Raw genomic sequence first — 18,966 nt, forward strand, 5'->3', positions numbered from 1 at the left:
AGTATTCCGGAATCAGGAACCCAAGCTGTGGGTCACTGTGGGCAGAGAAGGCTGCACATAACCACATGGTAACCCCAGCTCGGAGCGGTTTCTTTGCCCTGCGAGTAGCCCTCGTGCAAGAATTAACATGAGTGAGTAGCAAGCACGTCAACTTTCTTCATTTAGAATGATTCTGGTAGGGAGAGTTTTGGCAAACATTTGGCAGGGCTTGACCTTTTCCCCAAGTTCAGTCCCTGTCATCAACACCACAAAAGCTCCCTAAGGATCTGGTCACGCGGAAACACAGCGCAAAGCAAGGATGATTCTCACAACTGAAAGCTGACGAGATCACTGAGGCCCAGAGCACTGGAAATGGGCTTTTTTTTTTTTTCTTTTTAGGGCTGCACCTGCAGCGTATGGAAGGTTCCAGGCTAGGGGTTGAATCAGAGCTGCAGCTGCTGGCCTACACCATAGCCACAGCAACACTGGATCTGAGCTGCCTCTGCCACCTACACCACAGCTCGTGGCAATGCTGGATCCTTAACCCCCTAAGCAAGGCCAGGGATTGAACCTGCATCCTCATGGATACTCGTCAGGTTTTTACAGGTTCTGAGGCTCAGGTTCTGAGCCACAACGGACATTCCAGACATTTTTAAAAATGGGCCAAAACCAACAAAGGAGAGAAGGTCTTTCTGGCTCCCAACAAATTCCCTAAACGTATTTCCTGACAAGCAGATAAAAACTGGGTTCATTGATTTAAATCCAGACGTACAGAAATGTCCTTGAAGAGTCTATCAGGATATACATAAAGGTACACAGTTACTGGTAGTAAACATAACTTGGGGTCAGTGGACCCCCCCCACTCCCAAATTATAAAGGCAATCACAAGAATGTTATCAAAGACATAAAATAATTTTTAAAAATTACTCTCACAACTACTCCGCCTAGAATCACTATAGTGAATTTTTTGGTGTATTTCCTTTCAGATTTTGGTTTTCTCGATGAATTTTTTTCTCTCCATAATCAAGATACTACTCACATCCTGTGTGTGTGTGTGTGTTTTCCACACCAGCATAAGCATTTCCTCATATTATTGTCATTTTCAATGGCAACCAAATATCCTATGTAGAGAAGCCCCTACATTTACTGAACATATTTCCCCATTGTTGCTTCCGAGGTTTTTTTTTGCTATGATTATTAAAAAATACAGTGAGTCTTCTGATGACTATGACTCTGTCTAGTCTTCTCATTATTTCATCAGGATAAATTCTCAGAAGTGGGATTACTGGGTCAAAGGGTATACACACTTCCACAGGCTAAGGAAACCCGTCTCCAATACTTTTTTTTGCAAGGTATGAAGCCATCTGCATTTCCACCAGCAGCACACGAGTACCAGCCCTCAATTCTGTCCTCACTTAATAGATAACAGTCCCATTTTAAAAAACTTGTGTTGGCTTTGTCTATAAAGACGGTACTGCACTGTAGTTTTATTTTGTAATTCTAACAGCGATGATGTGTATCTTGCCACCATAATTCATGAGTAATGCCTCTTTTGTGAAATGTCTACTCGTGGTTTTAAATATTTACCTAAAAGGTTGATGCCAGAACCTACAACAGTGGAAATCATTCTCTATGAAAACGTCATTCCCCGAGCACTCACCCCCCGTCATTTGGATTTACCTACCAGACACTGGTCACAATGCTGTCCTGTCACCAGACGCTTACAGTAGCAGTAACCGGTCTCAGAATCACAAGGATTCCCACCCGGGATTGTTCCCAGAGGATTGCAAGCGCAAGCTTCATTGAAGATAAAATGAAGTAAAGAAACAAACCAAGTGAGTCCGGCTGGATTAAGAATTGCAAAGTAAAACAGAAATTATGTGCACAGGAAAACTCCCCAACTACATATATATATTTTTTCCTTTTACAGCCACACTTGAGGCACATGCAAGTTCCCAGGCTAGGGGTCAAATCAGAGCTGCAGCAGCCGGCCTATGTCACATCAGCAATGCCAGATCCGAGCCGCGTCTGTAACCTACTTTGTGGCGATGCCCGATCCTCAACCCACTGAGTGAGGCTGGGGATGGAACCCACATCCTCATGGATACTAATTGGGTTCTTAACCCACTGAGCCGCTGCGGAAACTCTACCCCCAACTTTTTAACACACGTACTTACATTTACAGCCAAATGGATCTTCAGCGGTTAAACCATAGAAGCCTTCTTTGCAGATGTCACAATGTTCCCCTTCCACGTGTAATTTACATCGACACTGGCCAGCAATGAGACCGGCAGAAAAGTCCGTGTAACCGTCACAGATGCCCCCATTCTGAGAGCCAGCGGGGTCACAGGTACATGCTAAGAATGAGAAGCACACAGGTCACCCAATGTGTGTGTGTGTGTGTGTGTGTGTGTGTGTGTGTGTGTGTAAGGGTCCCTTCATTCTTCCAAATGTCACATCAATAGACTGAAAAAAGGCTGGAGCCCCGAGTCAATTCCACCCCCAGCCTCCCATCAAGCAGCTACAATAAGGTTGGGTCTGAGCCCTGAGAGAAAGAGGGTGCCTCGTCGATGATTCAGGCAGAAAGGTGACCTCCACGGGGGTGCCCCCTGGTGACCGTGCCCCCACGTACGTTCACAGAGGTTAGGATCCCGAACGTCCCTCTCTGGGTGCTGGTAGTAGAACGGTTTGCAGCGCTCACAGTTGCGCCCCATGGTGTTGTGCTGACAGTCGTCACACACCCCTCCGCTGACATTGCCGGTGGCCAAGTAAACCGCCATGTCGAAGTGGCACGAGCTGGAATGTTCGTTGCAGTTGCACTCTGCGGGAAGTGACCAGCATCAAGAAAAGGCCTCTTTAACCTACTTACGGATGGTGGATGAGGTTGCCAGGAAAGAAGCGCATCTCGGAAACCCGGGATGAAGGTCAGGCAAAGTGGCAGTTAACAAGAAGGCGCGGGCGGTGACAACGACCACCTCTGCTTATGACATCACTTTAGACCCTACGTCACCCTGGCAACCTTCCAAGTGGGACCTTTATGAAATCACCTCCGTCGCCTGCCCTCTTTGCAAGAGACTGGGCTGTAAAAAGCTGAAAACCTTGGGCGGGAGCCCCCTTGGGCGCTTACACACAGGATGGCTGCCCTGCGTTTGGGTCATGCCTGGGGGGGTGGGGAATGGGTCACTGCACAGCATCTTCTGGGCAAGGTGTTCCTGGGGACGCCGGTCTGGGCTACCGGCTGTGAGAACGGGGTCTGCAGGCTGGAATCCTCCCGTCCCCATTCCCACCACCACACAGGCCAGGCTCAGCTGAGCAGATCTTACCAACCATTGAGCCAGCCTTCTTGGGTCTGTCCCTCCTCCAGTCTATTCAGCAGAATCCTCTTTTTGCAACCCAGCTTTCGCCACCTCCTGCTCATGCTCCACCAGCCACATCGTCTCCCAATGAAGCTTAACTCAGCTGGGCCCTCACGGGGTTCACACCAGACTTATCTGTCTGCCCACTGCCCCCACAGTGCCCTGTACAGGGGACTGTATCCTCTCCTCGCTGCCTAGCAAAGGACTGCCCTGGATACGGTGGTTGAATTACATCCTGGAATCGCTTCCCAGCACAGACGCTGCAGTGTCTCAAGAATGTCCTTGGAGCCTTGTGGTTTATGCTTTTCTTATCTAAACTCCCTCCCATCCCTGTTTCTTCTCTTTACCTAAACCATCCTAACTATTCGTTAAGGGCCAGCTGGCTGTCCTTACAAACAAAACCTTGGCCACTGCAGCCCTCCCTGATTTCTGAGTCCATAGAATAATCCTCACTGGGGACAGAGGCAGGCACACCTCGAACGGATGACAACCTGCCAGAATCACTGTGTGGGGTAGGGAGGGTGATGATATTTCAAACGATCTCTCTGCCCAGAGAATAGCACTGGGAGGGAGGAAGGACGGACAGAAGGGTACCGCAGCAGCAGCTGGGCTGGCACAGAAACAAGGATGAGAAGTACGCTATCTCTCTCAGCCCTTACTCATGTACCACGCTAGCATTTTCATTCATTTTTCTCTCCTGGTCATCTTGTCTCAAAAATGTCAGCTATGGAGTTCCCCTTGCGGCTCAGCGGTAACAAACCCAACCAGAATCCATCCAGAATCCATGAGGATGCAGGTTTGATCCCTGGCCTCGCTCAGTGGGTTCACAATACGGCGTTGCTGTGAGCTGGGGTGTAAGTTGCAGAAGCAATTTGGTCTGGCATTGCTGTGGCTGTGGCGTAGGCCAGCAGCTGAGCAGCTCCGATTCAACCCCTAGCCTGGAAACTTCCAAAGGCTGCAAGTGCGGCCCTGAAAAGACAAAACAAACAAACAAACAAACAAACATGTCAGGTATAATGTCAGGGGTGGCCTCTCCATCTTCTACTGAATCTGCCAAGTCCATAGGTGCCGCTCCATAAAGACTAGCTGATTAATTCAGTTGAGGAGTATTAGGAGGTTAGGAAAAGGAGAGTCACTTTCCCTCTTTTTTAAAAGTATTGGATTATAGAACCTCTACTTGGAAAATGGATACTGGAGTCTGAATTGATTCAAAACACCCCTTTAGGGAAGTTCCCATCGTGGCACAGCAGAAATGAATCCAACTAGGAACCATGAGATTGCGGGTTCAATCCCTGGCCTTGCTCAGGGGGTTAAGGATCCAGCGTTGCCATGAGCTGTGGTGTAGGTTGCAGACACGGCTCAGATCTGGCGTTGCTGTGGCTCTGGCATAGGCCAGCAGCTACAACTCCTATTAGACCCCTGGCCTGGGAACCTCCATATGCCACAAGTGCAGCCCCCAAAAGACAAAACAAACAAACAAAAAACAAAGCATCTCTTTGGTTGAGACTTACTTTTACATGCGTTGCTGTTTCGACCTTCAGCAGGCCTCCAAGGTAAATCATGGTAGAAATCCATGCAGAGTTCACAGTTTAAGCCCTTGGTATTATGCCTGCACATGCAGTGGCCATGAACCTTGAAAGTTATAAAAACAGGAAAGAGAAAAGTAAGAGATATATTAGTGGCCAGACTTTCCCCATCATCAATGGAAAACACAAACCCCAAAACACAAACCCCTTTTCATACTAATCCTAATCTCTAGCTCGCCACAATGAGGGGTTGTTTTTCCTTGTCCCTTCCCCCCATGAGTCCTGTCTTGTTGATGGCTTTTAACTCTCATCTCTGGGAAGAGTTCCTATTATCTAATGGATACTCAGTAAATATTTAATAGAGTTCCCGTCATGGCACAGCAGAAATGAAACCGACTAGGACCCATGAGGCTGAGGGTTCGATTCCTGGCCTCGCTCAGTGGGTTATGGATCCAGCGTTGCCATGAGCTGTGGTGTAGGTCGAAGATGGCTGCTGGGATCTGGAGTTGCTGTGGCTGTGGGTGTAGCTCCGTTTCGACCCCTAGCCTGGGAACCTCCATATGCCGCGAGTGCAGCCCTAAAAGAGCAAAAAAAAAAAAAAAAAATTTAATGAAAGTATCAATCAAAGAAACAGAACAAAATTAGTCACTCAAGAATTTTTTTTTTTTTTAAAAACTAGTTACTTCAGAGCTAAAAAAAAATCTATTCTGATAGAAATTAACAAGGGTCATAATGGAGAACTAAATGTGTGTACACCACCCGGGAATCAACTCACATTATCGCAACTTTTACCAGCACACTGTATCAAAGAAAGGTTTCTGTCTGCATGCTTTGTTTGGTTTTTGACCTCAGGCTCAGCACTTAACAATTTTTTTTTTTTCAACCAAAAATGAGATTTTAAAAATTAATCACGTACTTTTTTTTTTTTTTTTAAAGAAATAGAAAGTCTCAGAAAAAGATACAGATTATCTTGCTTTATGAAGGACCTATGAGGGGCTCTTTCACATTGTGTGCCCGTCACACGGAAGCCCCTGAGGCACATAAATGATACATCAATCCTTCCCGCAAATATGCATGTACATGGGTCACCTCGACTGGAGTTTCTACAGACTGGAATTCAGAAACAGGACAGACAGGTCCACCCTGGACCCACCTCGACCGGAGTACAGCTGGCAGGAGACTAAAATCCTCTCATGAGACGGTCGTTTCACACAGACTGAAAAACAGTCCTGAAGCCTACCCCGCACGACTCTGTTGTGTCTGAATCAACAGTACAGACGCGCGGTAGTGACATGACTACCTGAGGTTGGCTACACACAGGATTTGTCCCACTGCAAAGTAAGTAACATCTCACCACACTCTCGGAAAGATGGGGCAAAAAGATTAGAAGTACGTATTTTCCCTCCAGCCTCTGTTAAAAACTCAACCGTGTCTGTGCCATACATGTTCTAACTGGAGTAAAGGGAAGACAGAACTTTTTTTTTTTTTTTTTTTTTTTTTTTGTCTTTTTGCTATTTCTTCAGCTACTCCCGCGGCATATGGAGGTTCCCAGGCTAGGGGTCGAATCAGAGCTGCAGCCACCGGCCCACGCCAGAGCCACAGCAACTCGGGATCCGAGCCTCGTCTTCAACCTACACCACAGCTCATGGCAACGCCGGATCCTTAACCCACCGAGCAAGGGCAGGGATCGAACCCACAACCTCATGGTTCCTAGTCAGATGCGTTAACCACTGCACCACAACGGGAACTCCAGGCAGAAGTTTTAAACAGTGGAATACACTCGGTCCCACAACTTCGCCTTCTTAGATGAGGCAAACAGCAGCTAAGCAAGGCCGATCTTTGATAAAAGAGGAGGCCCCAGTGCAGAGTAAGGAGATGGACATTTGAATACTCATCTGCCATGTACCCACTTAGGGGCCCTCTGGCAAATTACTTAAACTCGGGTCTCCCCTAATAACAATTACCAGCTCACGAAGACACTGGTAAAGTAGCCTCACTTTAACCATGTGGCGAATCACCTAAAATTCCATAATTTGAAAACACAGCATAAAAGTGGGAAAAGAATGAAGTTAGAAGATATCAAAACAAAGTCCAGGAGTTCCCGTCGTGGTGCAGGGGAAACAAATCCGACTAGCAACCATGAGGTTGCAGGTTTGATCTCTGGCCTCGCTCAGTGGGTTAAGGATCCAGTTGTTGCTGTGAGCTGTGGTGTAGGTCGCAGACTCTGCTCAGATCCTGCGTTGCTGTGGCTGTGGTATAGGCTGGCGGCTATACCTCCGATTCAATCCCTAGCCTGGGAACCTCCATGTGCCGCAGGTGCAGCCCTAAAAGGCAAACAACAACAACAGCAAAAACCAAAGTCCATTTGATTCTTAAATGATATCCAGTGATTCCAGGCTCAGATATCTAGTTTCTCTGGGCTGGGAGCAATGTATGCTTTCTAGCGTGAAGGCTGGAATGCTTGTGGGTTTTAATTTTCCCTCAAGTAAAGGAAAACGTGATTGTTATTCAGAAAACTTTTTAATCATTGTTGATTAAAATATCCACTAGCAGAAGCCTGCAGCCACGATTTCCCAATATTAATTCAGTGTCTGTGAAACGTGTAGTCTTTACAGCTCCCAGTTCAAGAAAGTCAGTGAATAGCAAACAAAAAAATCAACCACCAGAATGATACAAGGGGCCAAATGGAAGTCTGAAAAAATAAAACCCCAAACAAAAAGGCTTAAGGAAATACTAGCTTCGGTCTGCTTTTTATTTTATTTTATTTTTTGGCTGCATCCATACATAGCATATAGAAGTTCCTAGGGCCAGGGATCAAATCCAAACTGCAGTAATGCTGGATTCTTAACCTTCTGCATCACAGCGGGAACTCCTCAGTCTACTTTTCAGAATCACCTGTACAAAGGAGAAAGCGCCCCGGAGCATGCACTTACCATTCCCTCTACTTCTTCGTTGAATCCATCCACAGGGGCACACTCACTGGCATGGCCATAGCAGAAGCAGTTTCCTCGAACCACCATATCGTAAACCGCATAATAGTATTTTTCTCTGATTTCCATTCTGGAATCCAAAAGGTTATCTCCCAAAGTATGTAGTTTCACAAACTTGATTCTCAAATTGGTGATTTTTAAGAGATCTACAGAGGTCATCAAGAAGATGAAAAGTTTGATCAAAGAAGCAGGAATTCTTTTCCAATGAGACAACAACTCTTCTCTTTCGAGAAAGGCATGGTGAATAAAAATGGCTTAAGTCAAGCTTACCCCCCCTTTGCATGACCTACATGCACGTCATAGTAAAATTTAACCTAATGGGACAGTCTCTGGAAGAAAGTTCAGTTTCATGAGAAGGCCTTTTCTGTGCTGGATCTGTTGGCAGACTGATGTTTCAGGAGGAAGGGCAAAAGCAGAGAAATTTGAGTACAGCTGCGTGATGGCCAGAACCCGTGGGCACATAATAATCTAGACTATTGCCATACCATCTGGTTTCCACAGCAATTAGTATCAGTCCCCAAGTCATAAAATTTCTTTCATGGAGTTCCTGTCGTGGCTCAGCGGTTAACGAATCCGACTAGGAACCATGAGGTTGCGGGTTCGATCCCTGGCCTCGCTCAGGGGGTTAAGGATCCAGCATTGACGTGAGCTGTGGTGTGGGTTGCAGACGTGGCTAGGATCCTGTGTTGCTGTGGCTCTGGTGTAGGCCAACAGCTCTAGTTCTGATTAGAGACCTAACCTGGGAACCTCCATATGCTGCAGGAGTGGCCCTAGAAAAGGCAAAAAGACAGGACAAAAAAAAAAAAAAAAAAAAAAGAAAATGAAAATTCCTTCCAGGTGGGAAAGAATATATCAAAGCACTCCAATTCTCATTATTATTAAAGATAGAAATATTTTTGTATTTATTTTTAATTTTTTTTTCCTTTTTAGGGCCACACCCATGGCATATGGAAGTTCCCAGGCTAAGGGGTCTAATCAGAGTTGCAGCTGATGGCCTACACCACAGCAACACCAGATCCAAGCTGTGTCTGCAACCTACACCACTGCTTGTGGCAATGCCAGATCCTTAATCCACCGAGCAAGACCAGGAATCAAACCTGCATCCTCATGGATATTAGTCAGATTCATTTCCACTGAGCCATGATGAGAACTCCTGTGCTTATTTTTGGAGAGGAAAATACTATCTGAAATTTCCCACCGTTTAGATAAAATCCAAGTTACTAAAATAGATTTAGCACTCCAGAATAACCACAACCCACAGACTGAATATCTCAACCAAGTTTTGAAGCACCATTACAATCGAAACTTTTTTGGTCCTAGTTTTACAACACAATCTACCAATATAATTGCTAGTAACATATAGTGGCATAAGGATAAAGGAGCTTAGTATTGGGATGTTGGGGCAAATTAATTTTTTTCCTAAATAGAAGTTACTTATAGAGCAATGTCTCTCTCTCTCTCTCTCTTTTTTTTTTTTTTTTTTTTGCTTTATAGGGTCGCACCTGCAGCACATGGAGGTTCCCAGGTTAGGGGTCTAATCGGAGCTGTTGCCGCCAGCCTAGGCCACAGCCACAGCAACACCAGATCCGAGCCACGTCTGGGACCTACACCACAGCTTACTGCAACACTGGATCCTTAACCCCCTGAGCAAGGCCAGGGATCGAACCTGAAACCTCATGGTTCCTAGTTGGATTCGTTTCCACTGCACCACAACAGGAACTCCTTTTTAGCTATTTTTTTTTCCCCCAGACCGATGTCTCTTATTTTCTTTTCATCCTTTTCTTGGGTCTATAGGTCTATGGTTATTATGGAGTGGGGCTGTCAATATATTCTCTAATTACTTGATAAACCTAGAATCATTCAACCTTCTTCACCAGTATTTTCTAGAATTACTACATTGCTCTTGCTGAAGTGAACCCCCAAAACTGATTAGTCCACCCCGCCTCCCTTTAGTTCTGTGGCCTAAAACTGCTCCTAAGCTTTACTTTCATCTCTGCTGATGGAGTCTTATAAACTATAACACAGGACAATGGGGGCATTGGTCCAAATGCACTGGATACTTTCAAAGCCCAGATACAGTTTTAAGCATTTATATGCATAGCTTACAATGGACACTATAGAAATAGCCGTAGGTTGAAAGAGAAAGTCCATGAGTCCATGCATTAAACTTAGGCTCTTTGTAAAAGCGAAAACTAAACAGAGACACTGTGGTACGACTTAGCTGAATGGAATTTATGAATGCCAACATTTCCTCCTGCACAAACGCTGCTGCATAGAATGAGCACAAGCGCCTATTGACAAGAGGCCAAACAACAAACTTGAAGAGCAGCTGGAGTATTTAGAAACCCTTGAGCTGATCTCTGTGGAAGCCCTCAGAAGAGCAAATATGCTCCCTCCTCATTCCCCTGCCATATTTAACATCTAAGCCTCGTATTGACTGTGGTTCCAAGAGGCACAATCACTTTTGAAGTGAGTCCCAGAGGCCTTAACAATAAGGACAGCTAAAGAGATATTGTTCCCTTGATTATAAAAGTACATCCAAAGCATGAGCAGTTAACAGTGGGTGCCTCCTTAGGATAGAAATCGATTTTCTGCTATCATTTAACAGCCAAAGACAAGAGAATGAAAATGGCAGCAACATTCTCCAAGTCCCGAAAATTTCACCTCAAATTTCACCATGAGTCCTTTGGGGGACCCAGGAGGTGTTGGTCACAGAATCTAAGTGGACACTTCTCGCAACTGGATTTTGAGAGCCAGGAGGGCAAGCCTCACAGAGCTCACTCTGAAATGGCACAGGCCTGAATGAAAGGGTAAATGACAAGCCAGAGACAGTCTGGCCATGTGTAAAATGAATTTAAGTGGGGAAACAGCACTTTTCGGGTGATATTACTTTATACATACATATACTATACATATATGTATACATACAATATACTCATATGATACAGAGTGATAAGATACTATGACCAGCCTAATTGCTTGAGGACTTATGACACGAGTCTTTCACTCTTATCCAAACATGTTCCCCATCAGTGAGGACTTTGATTACTGTCCATTTCAAGAGCTTCTGGTGCAATGTGGCAGAGAAAGAAGGAAACCAAGAGGGTAGAGGTAGTACTGAATATTTAGGGCTGTAGTTGCGGCATATGGAGGTTCCCAGGCTAGGGGTCTAATCGGAGCTGTAGCTACTGGCCTACGCCACAGCCACAGCAACTCGGGATCCGAGCTGCATCTGCGACCTACATCACAGCTCATAGCAATGCCAGATCCTTAACTCACTGAGAGAGCCCAGGGTTAGAATCCGCAACCTCATGGTTCCTAGTCGGATTCATTTCCCCTCTGCCATGACAGGAACTCCAGTACTGAATATTTAGATTCTGGGTAAGCATTCTTCCATGACTGCTGTTTTCCAACAAAGTTTCATTTGAAAACAAGCTTACTCTGTATCCTTGGACTGTAAGGGTCTTCTATTCTGAAAGCAGGATCTAAAGCACGAAATATCACCTACAAATAGACAGCAGAGTAATGGGTATGTTTGCAACGATCAAACACTAGATTTTTCAGTAGATAGAATGGCAAACAAAATGGGCCAACAAACCTCTCCTTCCGTCGAGGGTTCAATGTCAGAATATCGGGAATCACAAATGATATCATCGACTTTCTTCATGGGGCCAGTGGGAATGCCGGGAAATGAGCTCTCACAGTCATAGGCAAAGTATCTGTACACACCCCAGGTTCTTCCAAAGTCGGACGATCGTTCTATCAGCATAGCGGCTGGACGGAATGTCTAAAGGCAGGGCAGAAGAGACGCATTAGATGTTTTTTTATTGATAATCTGCATTTGAAAAAAAGTCTCCAAGGAAAATATCCCTCAACAGTGAGACCCAAACCCTGACTGCATGCGGCTGGTATTTCAGACTGGGGCCAGATTTCAAATACCTCAAGCTGTTGTGTGGAGCCTCTTTTGCAGGGAAAGTGGCTTGCCTCTAAATTTTGCACTTTCTTCCACCCTACCAGAGACGACTTAAGCTGTTTCTCTTTAGAAGCTGATTATAAACAGGCCTTGAGAGTGGGCATGTTTAGCCACCATGCCCATAATGTGATTCCTTGGTTTGAGTGCTCTTGCTTTCATTTGTTCATTTAATCATTCAGCAGATGTGTAATGTCTGTGACGCAGTACCTGACAGGGGTCTGAGTGCTGGACCTTGTCCAATGAGGTACAGGCATGGGTGGAAATCATTTATAATACAATTTGTCAGACCCCATAGTAAAATCATATGCGGTGGGCTATGGGAAAACAAGACGAAGGAAATACTAACTCAAGAAGCTGGAGAACCCTGTAGTCCTCCCAAGGACTGCAGAGAGGGACTCAGATGAACACTTGAATGTGAACCTTCACCGCAGCATCATTCAAAATCGCCAAAAAGTAAAATCACTCAAGCACCCATCAATGGATGACTGGATAAACAAATGGTGGTTGGATACACGCCACAGACTATTATCAGGCAATAAAAAGAAATGGAATTCTGGTATTTCCTACAACATACATGAATCCTGAAAACATGAGTCTAAGTCAAACAAGTCAGACACAAAAGAATAATAAATGATTCCATGTATATGAAATGTCTCAAAGAGGCAAGTACGCAGCGACAGAAAGCAGATCAGGGGTTACTGGGGCTGGGGGAGGGGGTGATGGGGAACTATTGCTTAATGGGTACAGAGTTTGTATTTGGGGTGACAACCAAGTTCTGGAAGATTGTGGTGATGGTTGCATAACATTGTGAATAAACCAACTGTCACTGGAACTGCACACGTAAAAAATGGCTTAAAAGGCAGATTTTATGTTAGATATATTTTAGCATGCACGTGAGCATGAATGCGTGCATACACACACATACAGAGCTACAGAATGCTTATTTATTTATTTTTTATCTTTTTAGGGCCGCATCCGAAGCATATGGAAGTTCCCAGGCTAGGGGTCCATTGGAGCTATAGCCACCAGCCTACACCACAGCCACAGCCACACGGGATCTGAGCCTCATCCATGATTTTCACCACAGCTCATGGCAATGCCAGATCCTTAACCCACTGAGGGAGACCAGGGATCGAACCACATCCTCATGGACACTAGTTGGGTTGGTGAACTGCTGAGCCACAATGGGAATTCCAGAGCTACGGAATACTTTAAAGCAAAGATAGCATCAAACTAAATGGTGAAAGGGTAACTAGGTGTTTTCCAGGCAGTGGGTGAAAGTGGTTGCAGGTGGCAAAAGGGGTTGGTTGGGGCAGGGTAGAAAGGAATTTGTCGCCTTGCTAAGGGGTTTACTTTATCTTTTTTTGGCAGCTGGGTTGTCACTTTATCTTTATGCAATGAAAGGGAACATTTAAGTGAACAGAATGCAATGATCAGGTTGCACTTGAGCAAAATAACTCTATCAGGGTTATTGGACACGGACAGAACAAGAAACAAGGGAACCAAGTGACAGGAGAAAGATGAAGGTCTTAACTCAAGCATTACAGTGGGGATAGCGAGAGAGGGATGGAACTGACCACTCTGAAAGTGAAAGTAAAGTATATTGAATTACTCTTGGTGATCAATTAGATTCCAGTAGAAAGGGAAGGAGAGGAAAGAAACAGGAACCTTAGGGCTTGGGTAGCTGGGGCAGGGTGCTGCTACTAACGGACACAGAAGAGAAGCAAAGGCAATGGATTTCGTCTAGTTACAGGTAAGTTCCCCACATGGAGACATCCACTGGATAGCTGGCAACAGTGGTCTGGACACAGCTTCGAAAATGGAGCTTGCACTATGGATTTGGGAATCGCTACAAACATACAATGTGGAAACCTCCAAATATGCACTTTTCCCCCAAAAAAGAAAAGGGCAAGATAAAAGAAAGCCAAAGTTGGTGCTCTGGGAAACTGCATCAATAAAAGGCTAGACGAAGACAAAAGAGCAATGTTGGGAACTGCAACCACGTTATTTCATTTAACCTTCTGTTACGGGCTGAACGGTGTCCTCCCCAAATACTTAAAAAAATTTTTTTTTAATTCTACGGCTCTACCTGTGGCATATGGAAGTTCCCAGGCCAGGGAATGAATCCAAGCCACAGATGTGACCTTTGCTGCAACCTCGGGAATGCTGGATCCTTCCTTAACCCATTGCCCCAGGCTGAGGATGGAACTTGCATTTCTGGGGTGATCCAAGCTGCTGCAGTTGGATTCTTTTCTTTCTTTTCTTTTTTTTTTTTTTTTGTCTTTTTGTCTTTTCTGGGGCCGCTCCCGTGGCATATGGAGATTCCCAGGCTAGGGGTCTAATCGGAGCTGTGACCGCCGGCCTTTGCCAGAGCCACAGCAACACCAGATCTGAGCCATGTCTGTGACCTACACCACAGCTCATGGCAACGCCGGATTCTTAACCCACTGAGCAAGGCCAGGGATCGAACCCACAACCTCATGGTTCCTAGTTGGATTTGCTTCTGCTGCACCACAACAGGAACTCTCTGCACTGGATTCTTAACCCACTGTACCAAGGCAGGAATGCCCCTCCCCAAATTCTGATGTTGAAGACCTAACCCCCAGTAGCGCAGGATCTAACTGTATCTGGAGACAGGGTCTTTAAAGGGTCATTACAGTAGGCCCTAATCCCGTATGACTGGTATCCTTATAAGATAATATCAGGACACAGACAAGTACAGAGGAAGACCAGGCAAAGACACAGGGAGAACACAGTCATCTGCTACCAAGGAGAGAAAGAGGCCCCAGGAGAAACCAACCCTGCCAACACCTTGATCTCAGACTTCATGCTTCCAGAATGCTAAGAAAATACATTCGTCTTGTTTAAGCCACCCACGTCCGTGGTACTTTGTTATGGCAGCTCCTCGGGAAACGAATACATCTTTGCAACCCATTTCTCCAACAGACGAGGAAATTGAGGCTGGGAGACATTAACTAACTTGCCAGCTATTGGCAGAGAGATTTCAAACACAGGCTAAGCCCAAGATCTTTCTGCCTCGCTGGCTAATGGCATCAGAGAAGCCTGAAAAATAGATGGCAGAGTGGAAGGAGGACAGAGGCAAGAATCCTGGAAATAGACGCAGGATGGAGATTTAGGAGGGTGTGGTAAGCAGGACCACTGGAAATAAGATATGAAGCAGAATGAGCACTAGAAATAGGCAGCACTTCCACAGCAATGAGCAGGTGTATTCTGGGAAGTGCAGTCAGATGGCAGTGGAGGAAGATCAGGAAAGCTAAGGTGACCTAGCAAACAATCTGAACGCAGACACTCACTTCTGAATTCACACCTATGCTGGACTCACACGTATAGAGAACAAGCTAGTGATTGCCAGTGGGGAGCAGGGGCGGGGCTGGGAGGTACCATCTATTGGGTGTAAGACAGGCTCAAGGATGTATTCATGGGGCATACTGCCGATATTTTGTAATAACTCTAAATGGAAAGTAATCTTTAAAAACTGTATAAAAATACATTTTTTTCTTTTTTGTGGCCATACCTGTGGCATACGCCAGTGCCCAGGCTAGGCGTTGAGTCGGAGCTGCAGCTGAGGCCTACGCCACAGCCAATGGCAATGCCAGATCTGAGCCGCATCTGCGACCTACACAGCAGGGAGGCCAGGGATTGAACCTGCATCGTTATGGAGACTACATCAGGTTCTTAACCCACTGAGCCAAAGAGGGAACCCCTAAAAATAATTTGAGATCAAATGTTAAGGGGCCATGGTGGCCAATACAAGTATTTGAACAGGACTGAGAAAATACGTAAAAATAAAACCAATGTTCAACACAAATTTGGGTGATAATGAAATGGTGAAAACTAGTACATGCCCACGTGTCCTTGCACTTTCTTTAATAATCCTGATAGCTTTGCTCATGGATAAAAGGAAACAAGGGTAAGAAAATGGAAGGTCACATTTTGATAGATTCTTTGACTCCTACATTTACTAGTTGCTTAGGTTTGATTTTGTTGCCAATTCAGAAACATAAAATGATACTTTATAAAACCCAAGAGGGTATTAGACTAAGAATTTTAAACTAAGAGGGGAAAAAACCCATTAACAAAATGAACCAGGGCAAACTCACCACAGGACTTGCCTCTTGGGTGGTGACACTTAGATTAGCTAATATCTCTGTGTCGCAAGGGGGCAGAAGGAAAAAGCCCTACAGCCAGTCCTGCCTGGCTGTGCTTCCTTCTCCCTCCCTTCTGGGACCTTCTGAATCCCAAAGAGCCATTGATGAGTTACCCAATTTCCTGTGGAGTCAAGAAGCTGCTAGAAACCGAGACAACATATTATACCTACACGACAGAAGACTTTCCACACTCTCTGCTGAGTCATGAACCTTCTCAGGCCTCACATGGCCGCAGGGCCACCTCTGAACTAATACTAAATAAAAGAACTCCGAGTTTGGAAACATCTGGTGATGTATAAAAACAGACTGTGGATGTGCTAAGTGGACTTTGTGAGTCTAAGAAAACCCAACCCACGCAGGAATCAGCCATCTCCCTGCAAACACACCCCTCTTCCTCATCCTCTTCCTGTTCCCACCACTCTCAGCGGTGTCACCTTCCAATTCCCTAGCTTGTACATCTCAGTGATTTTTTTTTTTGCGGGGGGGAACATATTTTGTCATCTGGGTTGACATTGCAGTACTGAAATTTGTATGTTTTTATTTTCAATTTTATTTATCAACAGACTTTATTTTTAGAGATGTTTTAGGTTTACAGGAATATTAAGCAGAAAATAGAGAGCTCACGACCATTCCACCTCCAGCTTCCCCTGTTATCAATATCTGGCATCAGTGTGCTTAATTTGTTATGATTGATTCCAACAATATTGATTGTAATAATACTAATGTGCTATTATTAACCCCAGTCTACAGTTTACATTAGGGTTTACCCTTTGTGTTGCACGTTCTGTGGCTTTTGACAAGTGCAAAGTGTCACATATCCACAATTACAGTATTATAGAGTTTAACTGCTCTAAACATCTTTCGTGCTTCACCTATTCATTGCTTCCCACTGATTTTTTTTTTTTGCTATTTTTACTTTTTACTTTTATGTGTTTTAAAATTATTTACTTATTTGGAGTATAGCTGACTTACAATACTGTTAGTTTCAGGTGTACAGCACAGTGATTCAGTATATATATATATATTCCTTTGCAGATTCTTTTCCCATAGGTTATTACAGAATATTGACTACAATTTCCTGTGCTATACATGAGTTCCTTGTTATTTGTTTTCTAATTGAAGTATAGCCATCTCAGTAAGCTTTTTTAAATTTTTTAATTTTTTTTTTTCCTTTTTAGGGCCACACCCGTAGCATATGGAGGCTCCCAGGCCAGGGATCTAATTGGAGCTCCAGCTGCCGGCCTACGCCACAGCAATGCCAGATCGAGGCACGTCTGTGACCTACACCACAGCTGACCGCAACACTGGATCTTTAACCCATTGAGGGAGGCTAGGGATCGAATCTGCAACCTCATGGTTCCTAGTCGGATTCGTTTTTGCTGTGCCTCGACGGGATCTCCCTTTTTTTCCCCCCATCTCATTAAGTGTTGATGCATCCCTTTCCTTACCCTGTCTTCTACTGTTGTGCTTTTTTTTCTTTTTTAAATGGGGGCATCCTAATTCTTGAGAGCTTTTTTTCATTAAAAAAATTTTATTATAGTTGATTTACAATTGACTCTGTAGAGCAGAGTGACCCAGGCATAGACACACACACACATACACACATTCTTTTTCTCATATTATCTTCTAACATGTTCTATCATGAGTGATTGGCTATAGTTCCCTGTGCTATACAGCAGGACCTCACTGTGCTTTTCTGCTTCTAATCTTTTTCCAATTCATGGCTGAACCTCTGATTCTAAAGAGTCCAGATGATGCCCTTTGGAAGAGAGGAACTCCTCGTCTCAGGACAGACTCTCTCAGGCAGCAGCGTCAGAAGGTGGCACAGTTGGCAGCAAGGGGAGAGATGTGGTTAGGAAAACCTCTCTGAGTCACACTGCCAGCCAGGACCCTGGGATACAGGAGGTGGCTCCCTCCTACTTGAGCACCAATGGTTGGCTATCACAAAACGTGAAAGCAACAACCCAGGGCTGAGTCTCAACTCTGCCAGGCTGAGGGCATGGCCAGAGATGGGCCAAGAAGTGGTTTAGAGAAAGTCCTCTCAAGTGTCATAGTAACCGCCCCCTCCCCACCCCCTGACACACACACACACACACACACACACACACACACACACACGCAAGCAGCAAGAGCAGGTTCCTTGGAGAGAAGCAAGGGGATGAAGCGCTCAGGCCTGGGACTGGCCACCCAGCATCCCTCCTAGTCACGTTCCCGCTGCCACATCTACTCCTGCCCCTTGGCCTTCCGGGTTTGGGCAGAGGATAGCAGAGAGACGTTCGAGGCTACCCGCCCACTGGGGAAATCTACCCCTGGCACTTTTTCCATACCTGAGAGGGTGTAGATAAGGCCCCCACCTCCAACTGAAAACGATTCAAATGTGATCTTCATCTGAGAAGCAATAAGTAAATCATGGGTTTCGTGTGCGCCAACATGTACTTTAAGCCATGTGAGGCCTGTCATTTCCAGGCAGCTGCTTAGGACGAAACAAAGGGACTTTGTACCGAGACATTCCCTAGTCCTGGAGTCATTTTACATCTCCAAAAGAGAAAGGATGGGAAAACGCCACAGTGAAGGAGGCGTGCACATTTCTTAAGGAACTGTAAGGCTGTTCCCACAAATTGTGCAAAACCTTGAAAACTAAAGATAACACACTTCCTTTTCAGTTTCCAAACTCGGCACTAAAACATCAACACAAGGAAGCAGGGATTTACCCTCCAGATGTTTTATTGTGGTTTTGGGAGCAAGTCAGAGCTGCCTCTCTCCATGGGGAAGTAAAAAGATAGCTAATAAAAAGTCTCCAGTCAAATCATCTTATTTTATTTTTTGTCTTTTGTCTCTTTTCTAGGGCCACACTCATGGCATATGGAGGTTGCCAGGCTAGGGGGTCTATCGGAGCTATAGCCACCAGCCTACGCCAGAGACACAGCAATGCCAGATCCGAGCCGTGTCTGCGACCTACACCACAGCTCACGG

General features: G+C 45.2%; 1 protein-coding gene across 4 annotated transcripts in view; it reads right to left on the minus strand.

Moving 5' to 3' along the window:
* The window catches only part of LAMB1 (laminin subunit beta 1), a 76,421-nt gene that overhangs the window by 48,399 nt on the left and 9,056 nt on the right, over nucleotides 1-18,966 (minus strand). For all 4 annotated transcript variants that reach the window (XR_014816137.1, XR_014816138.1, XM_084977463.1 and 1 more), the window contains exons 6-12: nucleotides 11,450-11,638; nucleotides 11,292-11,355; nucleotides 7,795-7,997; nucleotides 4,847-4,967; nucleotides 2,612-2,800; nucleotides 2,157-2,336; nucleotides 1,664-1,776 (exon numbers count right to left, since the gene is read on the minus strand). Coding sequence is in view for 2 of the 4 variants with exons in the window: in XM_084977463.1 (XP_084833589.1) it covers nucleotides 1,664-1,776; nucleotides 2,157-2,336; nucleotides 2,612-2,800; nucleotides 4,847-4,967; nucleotides 7,795-7,997; nucleotides 11,292-11,355; nucleotides 11,450-11,638 (1,059 nt within the window). In the remaining 2 variants the exon portion in view is untranslated. The remainder of the gene's footprint in view (nucleotides 1-1,663; nucleotides 1,777-2,156; nucleotides 2,337-2,611; nucleotides 2,801-4,846; nucleotides 4,968-7,794; nucleotides 7,998-11,291; nucleotides 11,356-11,449; nucleotides 11,639-18,966) is intronic.

The sequence above is a fragment of the Sus scrofa genome, chromosome 9 (assembly GCF_054392235.1).
Source record: "Sus scrofa isolate SSC_HxYL_T2T_F1_AM1 chromosome 9, Sscrofa_HxYL_maternal_Yorkshire_Landrace_v2.0, whole genome shotgun sequence".
NCBI lineage: Eukaryota > Metazoa > Chordata > Mammalia > Artiodactyla > Suidae > Sus > Sus scrofa.